Source organism: Megalops cyprinoides, chromosome 1, assembly GCF_013368585.1.
Source record: "Megalops cyprinoides isolate fMegCyp1 chromosome 1, fMegCyp1.pri, whole genome shotgun sequence".
Classification (NCBI taxonomy): domain Eukaryota; kingdom Metazoa; phylum Chordata; class Actinopteri; order Elopiformes; family Megalopidae; genus Megalops; species Megalops cyprinoides.
The window spans coordinates 39,393,385-39,406,570 of NC_050583.1; the positions used below are offsets into that span (position 1 = coordinate 39,393,385).

The following is a 13,186-nucleotide window of genomic DNA, read 5'->3' on the forward strand; positions in this document are numbered from 1 at the left end:
TTGTCTATTAAGAGCAGTTCCCCCTTCATGCTAATATGTGTTGTATAAACCCTTCACACACTTTGAAGGTCAGTGGGGGGAAAGCTATGTAGTGTTTCATTGATCAAACTGCTCACAGGGACGCATGTAATTAGTTAACATTGCCAATCCATGGTAGCAGTGCAAGACTGAATTGTTGAACCCACTCCATTAATTCAGGCCTTCTGAATGTGACAAATTCGAATTGTTACCACAATTTTAGCTGTGTGCTTTGCCCCACTGTAGTAGCCTCCTCATACAGAGCTCTGCAGTTGGAAATCTATCCCTCCCACCTGGCCACAACAGCCACCAAACCCTTCCTTGCGACACGCCCTTGGCGCGGACACCAGACACAGACGCAGACTCTGTTTTAATTACTCAGTGCTGAGCCGTTCTGCCTGCTCCGGAGATAGGAGAAAGCGAGGTGTCTGTGGCCATCAATAATTGAGGGGCAGCCATGTGTCACTGGTTGCGTGGCTGGTCTTTCTGAGCAGTAATACAAAAGATCATGTGATCAAGCAGGCCATCAGGGAGTTTTGGCCACAGTCTGGTCAGGTCAGGATGGGCTGGGGGGTCTCTAGTTCTTATTCGTCCAGAACCTTGATTACATCATGGAAGTGGCTAATAGTGTTAACAGGATTTCCATGTGCTGAAGAGATAAAACTTACCATAGCACATTTCCTACAATGAGGTTGCAGCCCAGAGTGCTTATTAGTACAAATCAGACCAGCTTAACATTAAACAGGATAAGTAAGTATATTAATTATAGAGGATTCCACCATTTAGAATGAAAGAGGCAAATTCAATCCCTAAAAATAAATGACAACGTTATAGGATCACATTTCAAAAACAAGAAACAAAGGGGTATAGTGTCATTCAAAACCAGATTATCACAGGCTGCTTTACAATGCAGTATTCAAACAGGGAAAAATGATTGATTGTTTATTGATTGTTTATTGGTTCTCATTATTGGGAACCAATAGGATCATTTTGTTTTCAATGGTTCGTTTTAATGAAGTTTACTTCACTAATCTCAGAAAACACATCTGATGTTGATTTTGCATTATTTTGGATGGTTACAGAGACATATGACTAAATGTCAACAGGATGATGAATGTATAATTGCAAGTATATCACAGGTATTAACATATCAAAACTGTCATGACATTTTACCTTCCATAATTTCAGTAATTATTATAAACCATACTCTTCACAGCTGGTAGTAACTGAAATGTGCAAAACACTCCAAGTTTTTTTCTCAACACAAGTATTAGAATCTGAATGCACTATTTGAAACATTAAATAGTTTTCTTATCAAGTGCCATACATTATTTCTTTGCATTAACCAATACATTCCATATTCAAATCAGAGTGCTGCCTGGACTCTTTCTGTCTTGACCTATGTTTAGCCCCACAATTTGGGAACCGCTGTTGTGGGTCATCTGAAATCACTTTTTATAGACACAGGATACATTTACAGCTGATACACTCTAGTCTTAAGGTAACTTAGATTTTGGTCAAATTGTTTAGTACATGTAGTGCAATGATTACCTTGGGTGCACTGATTTGAGAACTGTGGTACAAGAGCTTTGGCTGTCATGTAACCTGTCTGTCTTTGCCCCACAGGCGACTGTAAGTGTCCAGACACTTGGCTGGGCTGCATCATGGAGGACACTGGGTAAGTTAATGCATGGCACACAGTTCACACTCTAGCACAGTGTGAATATTCTGGTCTGTTTTATTCTGGTACATTTTGGTCTGGTCTTGTGTTGAAAGTAGCAGAAGCAACTCTGTGGTGGGGGACCGCACAGAGGAAAATCACAGTCCTGCACAAATGAAGGAGCTGTTTTGGCAGACAGTCTGTGGGGGAAGGAAGAATATGTGTCCAAAATCCCAATGCTTTCTGCTGTCTCTTGTGCATTTTGTCTGCCAGGTTCTATCTGCCCCGCAAATTTTCTCGATGCAGTGTGGACGAGTACATCCGCTTCCTCCAGCAGGGTGGCGGCAGTTGTCTCTTCAACAAGCCCAACAAGGTGAGTGCTTGGGGGAGATACAGAGGTCTGTGCAGGGCACGAAATAAGCACATGTTGCGGGTTACAGGAGCAACATGATGGCGTTTTGAACAGAGGTGCATTATATGTGATGTTATATCACATAATATTAGGATGATGTTGTTATACTGTGATTCAAACACATATCAAGGGAGCTTTATTTTTAAACAGATGGTTACTTTGTCCCCTTTTCTCTCTGTGCTGCACTTCATTCTCGCTCCCTTCCTCTTCCTCAGCTGTTGGACCCCCCTGAGTGTGGGAATGGTTTTGTGGAGACTGGTGAGGAGTGCGACTGTGGATCCCCAGTGGTAAGTATCCCTGGCAGTACAACACTGCCCCCTAGAGGAACATAAAGATAGGTGCTCAAGCAACAACATTCAGAAGCAAATCAGACAATGCAGCAGCTGTAAGGCTGGTCACATTCTACTGATATTTTTTTTGGTCTCCTTATGTCCCTTTAACGCCAAACAGAGCAAGTCTTTGTTGTGGGTAACAACTTATTTCATAGTGGAGTTCCAAGCCAGTGTTCATGAATTCTGTTGAGAAAAGAGAAAAGAAAGGGCATGAAAAATTCATTGTCCCTGTGTGTCCCTGCAGGAGTGTTCTCGCAGCGGGGGAGGCTGCTGTAAGAAATGCACTCTGACCCATGATGCCATGTGCAGCAATGGACTCTGCTGCCGAAACTGCAAGGTGAGGGCTCCTCGTCTCTCTGCTCCAACACTGTGCCTCTCTTGGCAGGAGCTCAGTTGAGAATTCTGTCTAATGAACTGATTAGCTTTGCGCTGTGGCTCAGTGCCCATAACGTGCCTTGCCGTAATGATGATTGCTGTAATCATGCTTTCAATGTAGAGTATAGATTGTTGGGTGTGTGCTGTACATGTGTAAAATAATACATATCATCACTCAATCTTATGTGGTCTGGAAACTGACATGTATGGTTAGAGTTTGATGGTCACCAGCACCAGCATCAAAATGGTAGATTGGTGAGCTTCATAGTTTCAGACTGCTCCACTCCCATGAGTGGTTTGAAAAAGGTAAACACTATGATTCTTGTTGGAGCTTTGCAGACCTCTGGAGCTACACCTTAAGTTAGCATTAATGAGTGTTATTACAGTATATTAGTGGTTTAGTTTGAGTAAGTGATCTTATGGTCACAGGTTAGATGTGTACTGTGCTGACCTGGTGCTTCGTTTGTCTCAGTACGAGCTGAGAGGAGTGGTGTGCCGGGAAGCAGTGAACGACTGTGACATCTCTGAGACTTGCGCCGGAGACTCTAGCCAGGTATAGACCTGTCCAGGGGAATTGTGTGAAGCGAGGTGTTGGTACAATATTGGGGAAGCATGGCTATGGCCGTATGTAAAGCCTGACTCTTAGCTTCATGTTCTCCTTTCTTCTGTGTAGTGCCCTCACAATGTCCACAAGCTGGATGGGTACATGTGTGACAACAACCAGGTAACTCAGTCTGCTTATATTGGCTGCCAGTTCATCTTTTAGGCAAATGTATGTTCTGTATGTGTGTACATATGTTGTGTGTGTGTGTGTGTGTGTGTGTCTGTGCATTTGTGCAAGAATGTGTTAGTGCCATGGCTGTTAAATACATTGCTCACTCAAAACACTTTCCAAGTCAGATTCTTACCTCTGGCCTCTTGTCTGTCCCAGGGTCGGTGTTATGGGGGCCGCTGCAAAACTCGAGATGGACAGTGCAGGGTGCTGTGGGGCCACAGTGAGTAATGCGGCTCAAATTATTTTGCGGTGCTCCGGGGCCACTTTGAGTACTGTGGTCCAAATTGCCAAATTGTTCCTTTTATATGGCCCTTGTCTGCTTATAAATAGTTTTAGGTAAAACACTGTAAACAGCAAAAATGCTGAACTTGCTGTGAACACAACATAAGGTCAGTAAGGAGAAAAAACCCTCCATGCTTTTCTGGTTCAATGTCAGTCCCATGCTGCTTGTCTGCCATGGCCGGGGAAGGAACTGCTCTGTGTATATCCCATCAAAACATATTATTTGAGTTCTTGGTGTCCTGCAGATTCAGCGGACCGCTTCTGTTATGAGAAGCTGAATATCGAGGGCACAGAGAAGGGTAACTGCGGGCGAGATCCCAGTGGGCAAGGCTGGGTGCAATGCAACAAGCAGTAAGTGACATGTTTAATCAACCTCTCAGCCACTGATTTCGTGCTCCTGGCACAAAATGCTAACCTCATTTGAGTATCTTTTGTCAATCATCACTCATATCACTCCACTCTTTCTCCTCCCTCTTTCAGGGATGTATTGTGTGGTTTCCTGCTCTGTTCTAACATGACGGCGAAACCAAAGTTTGGGGAGCTGCAGGGCGAGGTGACCAGCCTCACCATCTACCACCAGAACAAGTACCTAGACTGCCGGTGAGCTACTTCATTGCTCCAATACTGCAAGGTTGGGGAGAGGTTGGGGGGGTGGGATTGCGTGGCAGAAAGGTCACTCAATCAGGTGACTTGCATGCTGGAACAAAGACTGACCGAAGGGACGAATTGTGAAACAATAAACAACATCACTCCAAAAGGTCTACGGGTGTAGGTTACATATCCTAAGATCTTACTAACAGACCACTTACGTTTTGCTTGTGTTTGAAAAACCGCTCTGATGCCCCCTGTCTCTCTGATGCTGCTCAGTGGTGGCCACGCCTTGTTGCAGGACGGCTCAGACCTGGGCTACGTGGAGGATGGCACTCCCTGTGGGCCCAACATGATGTGCCTGGACCACCGCTGCCTCCCTCTGGCCACCTTCAACCTCAGCACCTGCCCCGGCTCCTCCCCTATCCACACCTGCTCCCACCATGGGGTGAGAAGGCGTGTCATATGTTCTCTTTTGTTGTTTTGTTTTTGGTGTACATATATATATATATATATATATATATATATATATATAATCTTGTTTTACTTTTTGTTATGTCTAGGTTTTGTTGTGATTTTTTTTCTCGATTTGTCTTCTTTTGAAGAAACTTCTTATGTTTTAATAGTATTTATGTACTGCTTTTGATCATTTCTTTTGAAGTTTTCAGACTGAGGGTGATAAAATGCTTTACTTAGTTTTTTCAGACAGAATCTAGGTTGAAGACAGTGAAAATAAAAAACAAACAAAGAGTTGTGATGCCATTCAAGTGTGATGGGGGGCTATATTTGAGCCTTCTCTATCCTCTCTCTCTTTGCCTCTCTCCTTCTCTCTCTTTCTCTGTTAGACGTGCAGTAATGAGGTAAAGTGTATCTGTGACCGGGACTACACAGGGAAAGACTGCAGTGTCAATGACCCCATTCGTGATCCCAAACCCTCAGAGGGCCCAGAGAAATATAAGGGTTTGTACCCCTAAGCACTTGCACATCAGCGTTGAACACTTTTCACTTACACAAACACAAACATACAGTGTTATTATTCCATTCAAGCAACAGAAATTCATACTTGATATGCCAGCTGATAAACAATAATGCAAGTTCACAGTAGTTCTGTTGTTATCTCATTTACATTTGCCTCATATGGAATATTTTATAGGCACTTTTTTATAAACACTGCTCTAGTTGAGATGGCATCTATGCCATCTGCCAAGGTGCCGGTTGACTGAGCATGTCCCATACCTGCACCCATAAAGAGTTGACCATTTTTAGTAGAAAAATGTATAGGTAGTCTTTCACAACATGTAAAAGCAGTTATTAAGGGCAAAGACAGTCCAAAACACTATTAATATCTTGGAATACAGACATGTTTTGTTCATAACAACCCTTGTCTCATGACTTTTGGTAGGATAGTGTAAAGTCAGAGAAAATTGACTAAAATCTGGCCTGTTATCTTGCTAGCCCATAATCTTGAAAAAGTTTGCTTTTCAGCTAGCCAGCAAGCTAGAAAGTAAGGTTGACAATGGTTTACTCTTGCTTACTGGCTGGTTTTAGTTTAGTGAGTTAGCTGGCTCATTTGTTAGGAAACATTTTAGTAAGTTTTCTTTGGAATATTGCTTATTCAGTTTGTGTGAGACAAATTGAGAGTAAGTACTGCATATATCTAAGTAACTTTCCTTTGTTGTGTTCTGACATCCTTTTGTATCTGTGTGTATGTGTGTGTGTGTGTGTGTGTGTGTGTGTGTGTGTGTGTGTGTGTGTGCGCGTGCGTGCATCCACGTCTACAGTGTAGAGGATCATTTGGTGTGTGGCTGAAGTGTGCCTGTCTGCACAGCGAGGGTGACTTCAGGGTCCGTGTGCCCTCCGATTAGCCTCTTACAGCTAAGGTTGTGGATGCGGTCTGTCTGTGCTTTTATTTCTGTGTGAAGAGGGAACTGTGCTTCCACCTCAATGTGTCTCACTTATTTTTTTGCAGTCTGCCAATGAAACAGGGCATTTTGGCAGTCTGCTTGCGCAGAACAAATGCCCACCCCAAGGAGGAGGGTGTCCAGCAGAGAGAGAGAAAGGGGGAGAGACAGGCAGAAGTAATGAAAACACACTCCTTCCTACCTTGTTGTCTCCTTGTCCCCTCTCCCTCCCTTGCCCCTCTTTTACCTCTCTCTTTCTTTCTAGCCAGTTGGTGTTGATGACATGTACAGTGTTTCTGCTGTTTTCTGATGTGTGTCTGGTGGTTGTTGTTTCCGTCTCCCCTCCCACCCTTGACCCCCCTCCCCCCCTCTTCCTTACGCAGGTCCCAGTGGCACCAATATCATAATAGGGTCCATCGCAGGTGCAATTCTCCTGGCAGCTATAGTCCTAGGGGGAACAGGATGGGGATTTAAGTAAGAGCTCTGGCATGCCTCTGTGTACCTGTCTGCTTCTACCTAATACCTGACAAATGTCCAACAAGAGCCCAAGACTACCACTCACTGCTGTCCATGAGAAACTCAGGGGCGGGAAGGGGTCATAGTGCCATTTCTTTGGCTCATTCAGTCTCATAGTGCTCAATGCCAAAGATATGAGCACAGTAGATGCTAATTTGTCACTGTTGGCACCCATAGACTGTCTCTCCACCAGTCAAATGGCAGGATGGACCAAATAGCATGACCGTTTAAAAAAAAAACACTTAAGCTATTTTGCAAGTTGCAGCGGAAGATGTTTGGGTTTCAACAGTGCTGACATGTTCAGTTATTTGTACTTTTAACTTTTTTTCTCTTAGAATGAATTCAGATTTTCCTAATAGTAAGAACCTTAGTTCAGAGATAAGATGGACTCTATCTGCCTCTAGAGTTTCAGACCTGTAGAAACAAGTGTGAATTAATCTGACACCTGCTAGGCAGGCCACTACCAAAACCGCTGTTGTCCCAACTACAGCATCTCCCAACAAGACTGTTGTAATCCACACATTGAGAATCATGGTGGGACGCTGAGCCTGCATTATTGGTTCCCCATCCCCTTCATTTTCCCCTGCCCTCCCATTCTAGACTGAGCCCCCAGGACAGCCTGCCAGGGACCCCACAGTTTCCCCTCTGTAGTGCCGCGTCCTGCTCTGCATGGTTGCCTTGGATGTTTCATTTAGGTTTTTTTGGTGGGTGTGGGAGCTTAATGTGCATGCCTGCATGGGTTATGCCTAGGGGCAGGACCTGAGGCAGAGAGATAGCTGGAAATCAGATGGGGCAGGGATCCCTGCAACCTGTGGATATCCACCAATGTGCAGGCTGCTGAAGGGGAGCGATGAGTGAGACTCATATAGGCAATTTACTGATTTTCTTTATTTTAATCAGATAACCTACCTTTAGTTTTTGGTGGAAGTAATTGCAGACAGGAATCATAGGATTAGCTCACAGCTCATGTGCATGTGATGCAGTGGAGATGGCTGAGGCACCACCCTCCTCAAATGTCCAGCATATCTCTCTGTCTCTGTCCAAGCCCCATCCTCACTATTAGTATCCTGGAGCCCTCACAGAGACTGCATGGGAATGTGTGTGAACTGAAAAAGGAAGTTCTAAATATGAAAGATTGCTTTGGCTCCCAAAATCAGTTCTAGAAACCGACTGCCTTGAAAGTGAAGTTCAGTACTGCATAGATGTGTCATAGGCATCATAGGTGTGCCAGTTAGCTTGGTCTTAATTTAGGGTAAAAAGGAAGGATGTAGACACTGCTGGTTCTCTGAAATGTTTACACACAGAAGAGTCCAGCTATACATTCTTACCCGCTTCTAGTGTCATCTGCACTGACAGTTTTGTGTATACGGAGATCCACATTTATATTGAAATGTAGACACATCTCACCACCTTTTAGCACTTTGCAGAGGCTGCTGCGCACAGGTCAAATCATCAGTCTCCTATTAGATGATTTCCAGGGTTGGAGTTTGACAGAGTCGTATCACAGGTTGTGCAAGTCCTTTCACTCATATGGAGAACAGAGACATGATTGGCATTATGCACTTGTCTATATTTGCTGTCATTTAGGTATCCGTGAACATGCTTGTAAAGAACTGCAGAAAATGCAGATTTCATAGCTACTATAGGCTTTTGGGAAGGTGGGTTTATAAACCACCTGAAAGCATCTTCAGTATTTCTGAATGGTGATTGTAAGCAATGTGTGGAAATGATGGAACATGTTTAACTTCTGAATTTGTCTTGCACAACTGCTGAGTGCACTCATGCATGAGTTGGCTGGCAGCACTACTGAATGGGTTTCTTAGCTCACAAGTTAGCGTCTATGCATAGTTAAGAAGGAATTATTGCTGATCACATGTTAAAGGCATCTCTGACTGCTGACATCATCTTCTTTTGCCCATCAAGCATATATTTTTGACTTTATTGTTATGTGTTATTGATGATTAGCAGCTGCACCACCCTGTAGTCTTCTTCTGTTTTACTGCTGGACTTAAATAGAATTAGACTTGGTTAGTAGTTGAGTGGTAGACCTGAACAAGGTAGACCTAGACAAGATTGTTTCTGGAGGTGGTGTTGGCAGTAGTCGAAGACAGCCTTCCCTCAGAACCAAGTGAAAATAACAGTGCACTGGTGCACTTGAAATGGATGCAGGGAACTACATGAAGGCAGTACATTTTTTGTTGTTGTTTTTTCAGTCATACACACCTGATCTGCACACTTTTATTTTAAAGAAAAGGACCACTGCACCCATTACATATTAGATTGAGCCGTTATGGTCAGGACTTTTTTTTAATTTGTTTTCAAATTTGTTACTTGTTTTCAGATTTATTCACATTGTTGGATTACCCTTTTTGCCTCCCAACTATGAAACATAGCTCCAAAGACATTATGCAAAATTTTGAAGCCCTTTGGAGTCAATGTTAAGTCCAACCAGTGTTGTTATTTACTGGAGAAAATCTCCATAAGGCTCTTCCCGGGACATGATTCTGTGTATATGGGAGAAAGAAAGAGTCTAGATGTTCTATGCTTCAGTGATATCACAGAAGATAGCGTGGGAGTTAGACTGGATTTGGTGTGTGCATGCTACTCTGTGTGCCGCAATGCCAGTGTGAGCACAGGAAATGGACTCTCAGTCATCAACTCTCAAGCCCCCAACCCTGGTCCTGGAGGGCAGCAGTGCAGCAGTTCAGAGAAGAACCACCTGATCACATGTATTGGAAGACTTGTCTTATCCTAATTAGGCAAGGAAGTGATGTCTTGAGCTCAGCCATTTAGATATCGTTGGTGGCTGTAAAACAAACTCCCCTGTGCTCTGCTTTGTACTCAGAATTGGGTGTTTTATCCTGGTGCCTGTCTTTGAAGCAACATAGTGGGACCTACATGTGTTGGCATATCAGAGACAGGAATATCCATGTGTATGCGTACAAGGATAATGGCTGAGCTTATCCTCCTGAAATCACTGTCACTAACAAGCATCCTTTCTGTGTCTGTCTACCCCTTCTTGTTGCTGCTTTACCTTTGGGATGAAGAAACATTCGAAGAGGAAGGTATGATCCTGCCCGGCAGGCAATGATGTAAATCCTGTCAGCCCCATCACCTGTTATCAGTTCAACCCAACAAGCCATCATCTGATCATGATCCATACAGAGACATTTTTCCATCATCTGCACCTCATGGCTGCCCAACTTCAACCTCCATAGTAACACATTCATTTTTGACCACTGATGTGCATACCGTGATGTGACAGTGTATATATCAGTGGTCATTGTGGTTCCTTTACCCACAATGCACTGCAGCCTCCAGCTCAGGGCATGGCTTACCTGCCTTATGTCATCTCATTCACCTGATAATAACTGGAATGAGGCAACTGATTTCCTCCCATCTCCTCATGGATGCTTCATGTTTTTTTCTTCAATATCCATCTTATGTTTTGAATATGTTGCTCCTGGGGTCATTGGAATTGGGGCTTGTGTCCCATCACCACATCTCACAGTTGGCACAACCATGTATTGGATTCTCCACTAATTATATTCTTGATGTATCTTAGTGAATGTCTTGGTTTAATGTCTTGGTCTTGGTGTCCTGGTTAGTGAGTCAGAAGAATTATTTAGAAATGCACTTTGGTTCCATTTTAGTATACAGAGTAACAGTCTGCACTTTAGTTTCGCCGAGTCACCTTAATTCTTAGAGTCCTCTTCTCCTGGGTCATGTGGTAATCTGCATAAAGTTAAACTGACTGTTTTAATAATGCTATGCACTTAAACATAGCAGAAAACTTTGAAATTACTCATAAGATTATTTCAATACATTTACAATACTACAATAACTAATAAAACATTTTTACTGCATCAAAGCTCTGTCAGTAGCACCATCAAACAACAAGTTTTGGAAATGTTTTATCCTTGGAAATATCGATGAAATTTCTGTAGATGCTTTATCTGATTTATTTATATAGGTAATTATATATTAGAAGATATTAATGTATTATATTAGTATAAAGATGTTCCACCAAATGCCCTGGAAGAAATCAGATGAATATGAATGACACTTCTCCCTTTATACCAGGGGTGCTTTCCAAGAATTAACTAACAGAGGTGTCTCTCACTAAGTATAATTAGTGGAAAGTCATGGTAGCATATCTATGTATACTATCATTTATGGAAAAACAAACATTTTAGGAAATTCCTTGTGTTCTAAAGTTATGTATTTGTTTTTGCTTGTTTACTTTGTTTGAATATTTTTAAAGGTGGAAAATAATATATATGTATAATAACATTTATAAATCTGTTACTATTGTGCATTTATACTGATAAACTGTACAAGTATTTTTTGCATATTAAATCATAAATTTACTGGAATCTTACTCAAATTGAAAAAGCCTTTATTCACTAATATAAAATAAATTAATAAACAAAATCAACTCATTAACACATAACCACCACCTGAAGTTCATATGAGACTTCTGTTTTCTATTATACCTGTAGTCTCTGTTGTTCTAAAATCTTCATCAAAATCCATTGTGAGCTATGCACTAATCTTAATTAGTAGAAAAGGACAACTCTTCCACTCAAAGGCTTTTAGACCAGACAGAGATGATTTAATCTACTGTTAGTAAACTAGAAAGCATAAAGTATGATCATTAATGGGTACAACACATCACCCTAATTAGCTGTGTTTAAAATCAATCCCAAATCATAATGCTTAATCCTTCATTGGTATTCTAATATCCAGCACATCTAAAAATCTTATCATTTCTATGTTATCTTGTTATAGCATTATGTGGTTCATTTTATTATATTACAGTTGCATAGGAGAAGCTCTTATTCAGGGCAGTTTACATAGTTTACAGTTCTTGCATCATGTTTCCTTAGCCTTGCAAGACTTACATTACATTTTAGTTGCTTAGCAGATGCTCCTATGCCTTGAGTCTTGATCTGTCCTTTTTTCTTTCTTCCACTCAAGTTTTGCTTCCTGTTTCTCCTCTTTTTCTCTCCAGATCTGGCGGGGGATAGCATGTCTGTCTGCTGTTCTGTCTTCCGTGCAATGTGTCCTTTTCACTTAGAAGAAGAAGAAAAGTCTTCCACTCATTCCAGAACTACAGCTCCAACAATTCTGTCCTATCATTGCCCCGCCTCCTTCCTGACTGTCAGTCTTTTCCTACAATTCTTGTCTCTGGCCTTAAGTGGAATCTCTGACATGCATTCCAGCCAGATCCAACTGCCAGCTGTTCCTCACAGGTGGTGGCTGCCGCTCTGATGTCCAGAACAAAACTTTTATTAAGCCGCCAGCGGCCTTCAAATGGTGACAGGGTTTGCTCAGAGAGCTACAATGTCCCAAGGCTTTTTTTTTTTGTTTTTGTTATTTTTGGTGGGGGGCTGGTGGGGAGGGGGGATGCTCACTGATGAATGTGTAGTGGACATATGAGATCACTGCCCCAACTGCAATCTCTAAGAAACTAAGGTCTCACCTTCCTTTTGGTGTCCTTGGAGTGACTGCCTGAATTACATTAACAACATACTCCGTGGTACGTTGTAAAGCTGCCAGTTTAGGTATATTAGAATTTCAAAAGGGTCATCATGGTTTTCATCAATGGAAAGTGAGAAGAAGGCTGGTCCAGTGGGCCAGTGGAGGGATGACCAGAGTAGAAGCTCTTGCCTTATTTCAGTCTAATCCCTGTCTGAGGTCTTCACTGATGCACTGAGCCACTGTTTGCAAAGGATAAGACTTTCTCTTTTGCACTCATAGTGTTAAAAGTATTTAGGTTTTTTCTTTTGAAAAAGGAAGGTAATGGACTTCTGGATGGGAATACGTAGGAAATGTGTTGATGCTTAGAATCTCGTTGAGACCATGCACAATGTTGGTCAGATACAAAGTACAGGAAATCAGCTTAATTCTCCTTTTGCTTGTCAATTTTAGATGCCGATTGCTGATTGAATGACCTTCAGAGAGCTTTCAATTCCACTGAACTATGATGGAACACAAGGTTTTCAGAGCAAACAATTCCCTGATTCTTTAAGAAGCAGACTATGTCACTTTCTATGTCACCTCATTAATGTCTTCTAAACTATCTACATATTACCTTTACTTACTACTATCTGACTTCCAGTTAAAGACCATAGAACAGTCCCTGAATGATCTTAGTTTCTTTATCATTATTTCAAAAAGTGACATGGGTTATTTTATTAGGTAATTTCATTGTGGATGACATGAGCACTGTCCCTATCATCTCCTAGGCAAAACTGTGTTGGACATGATATGTGTAAACTGTTTCCAAAGAGAAATTCGGTACAATGCCTCTTGGGAAATTTT

At 42.1% G+C, this 13,186-nt stretch overlaps 1 protein-coding gene across 4 annotated transcripts in view; it reads left to right on the forward strand.

Moving 5' to 3' along the window:
* adam11 (ADAM metallopeptidase domain 11) overlaps positions 1 to 12,878 on the forward strand; it is a 30,157-nt gene extending 17,279 nt beyond the window's left edge. For 2 of the 4 annotated variants that reach the window (XM_036536245.1, XM_036536253.1), the window contains 13 exons: positions 1,645 to 1,696; positions 1,952 to 2,051; positions 2,306 to 2,377; positions 2,667 to 2,759; positions 3,270 to 3,350; positions 3,471 to 3,521; positions 3,729 to 3,792; positions 4,100 to 4,205; positions 4,335 to 4,454; positions 4,722 to 4,890; positions 5,288 to 5,402; positions 9,907 to 9,924; positions 11,874 to 12,878. In XM_036536245.1, coding sequence (XP_036392138.1) covers positions 1,645 to 1,696; positions 1,952 to 2,051; positions 2,306 to 2,377; positions 2,667 to 2,759; positions 3,270 to 3,350; positions 3,471 to 3,521; positions 3,729 to 3,792; positions 4,100 to 4,205; positions 4,335 to 4,454; positions 4,722 to 4,890; positions 5,288 to 5,402; positions 9,907 to 9,924; positions 11,874 to 12,133 — 1,301 coding nt within the window. In that variant the 3' untranslated portion in view covers positions 12,134 to 12,878. Of the gene's footprint in view, positions 1 to 1,644; positions 1,697 to 1,951; positions 2,052 to 2,305; positions 2,378 to 2,666; positions 2,760 to 3,269; positions 3,351 to 3,470; positions 3,522 to 3,728; positions 3,793 to 4,099; positions 4,206 to 4,334; positions 4,455 to 4,721; positions 4,891 to 5,287; positions 5,403 to 6,726; positions 6,818 to 9,906; positions 10,150 to 11,873 lie in introns of those variants that run through there. The other 2 variants (XM_036536271.1, XM_036536262.1) reach the window with 2 other exon arrangements.
* Positions 12,879 to 13,186: the final 308 nt, after the last annotated feature.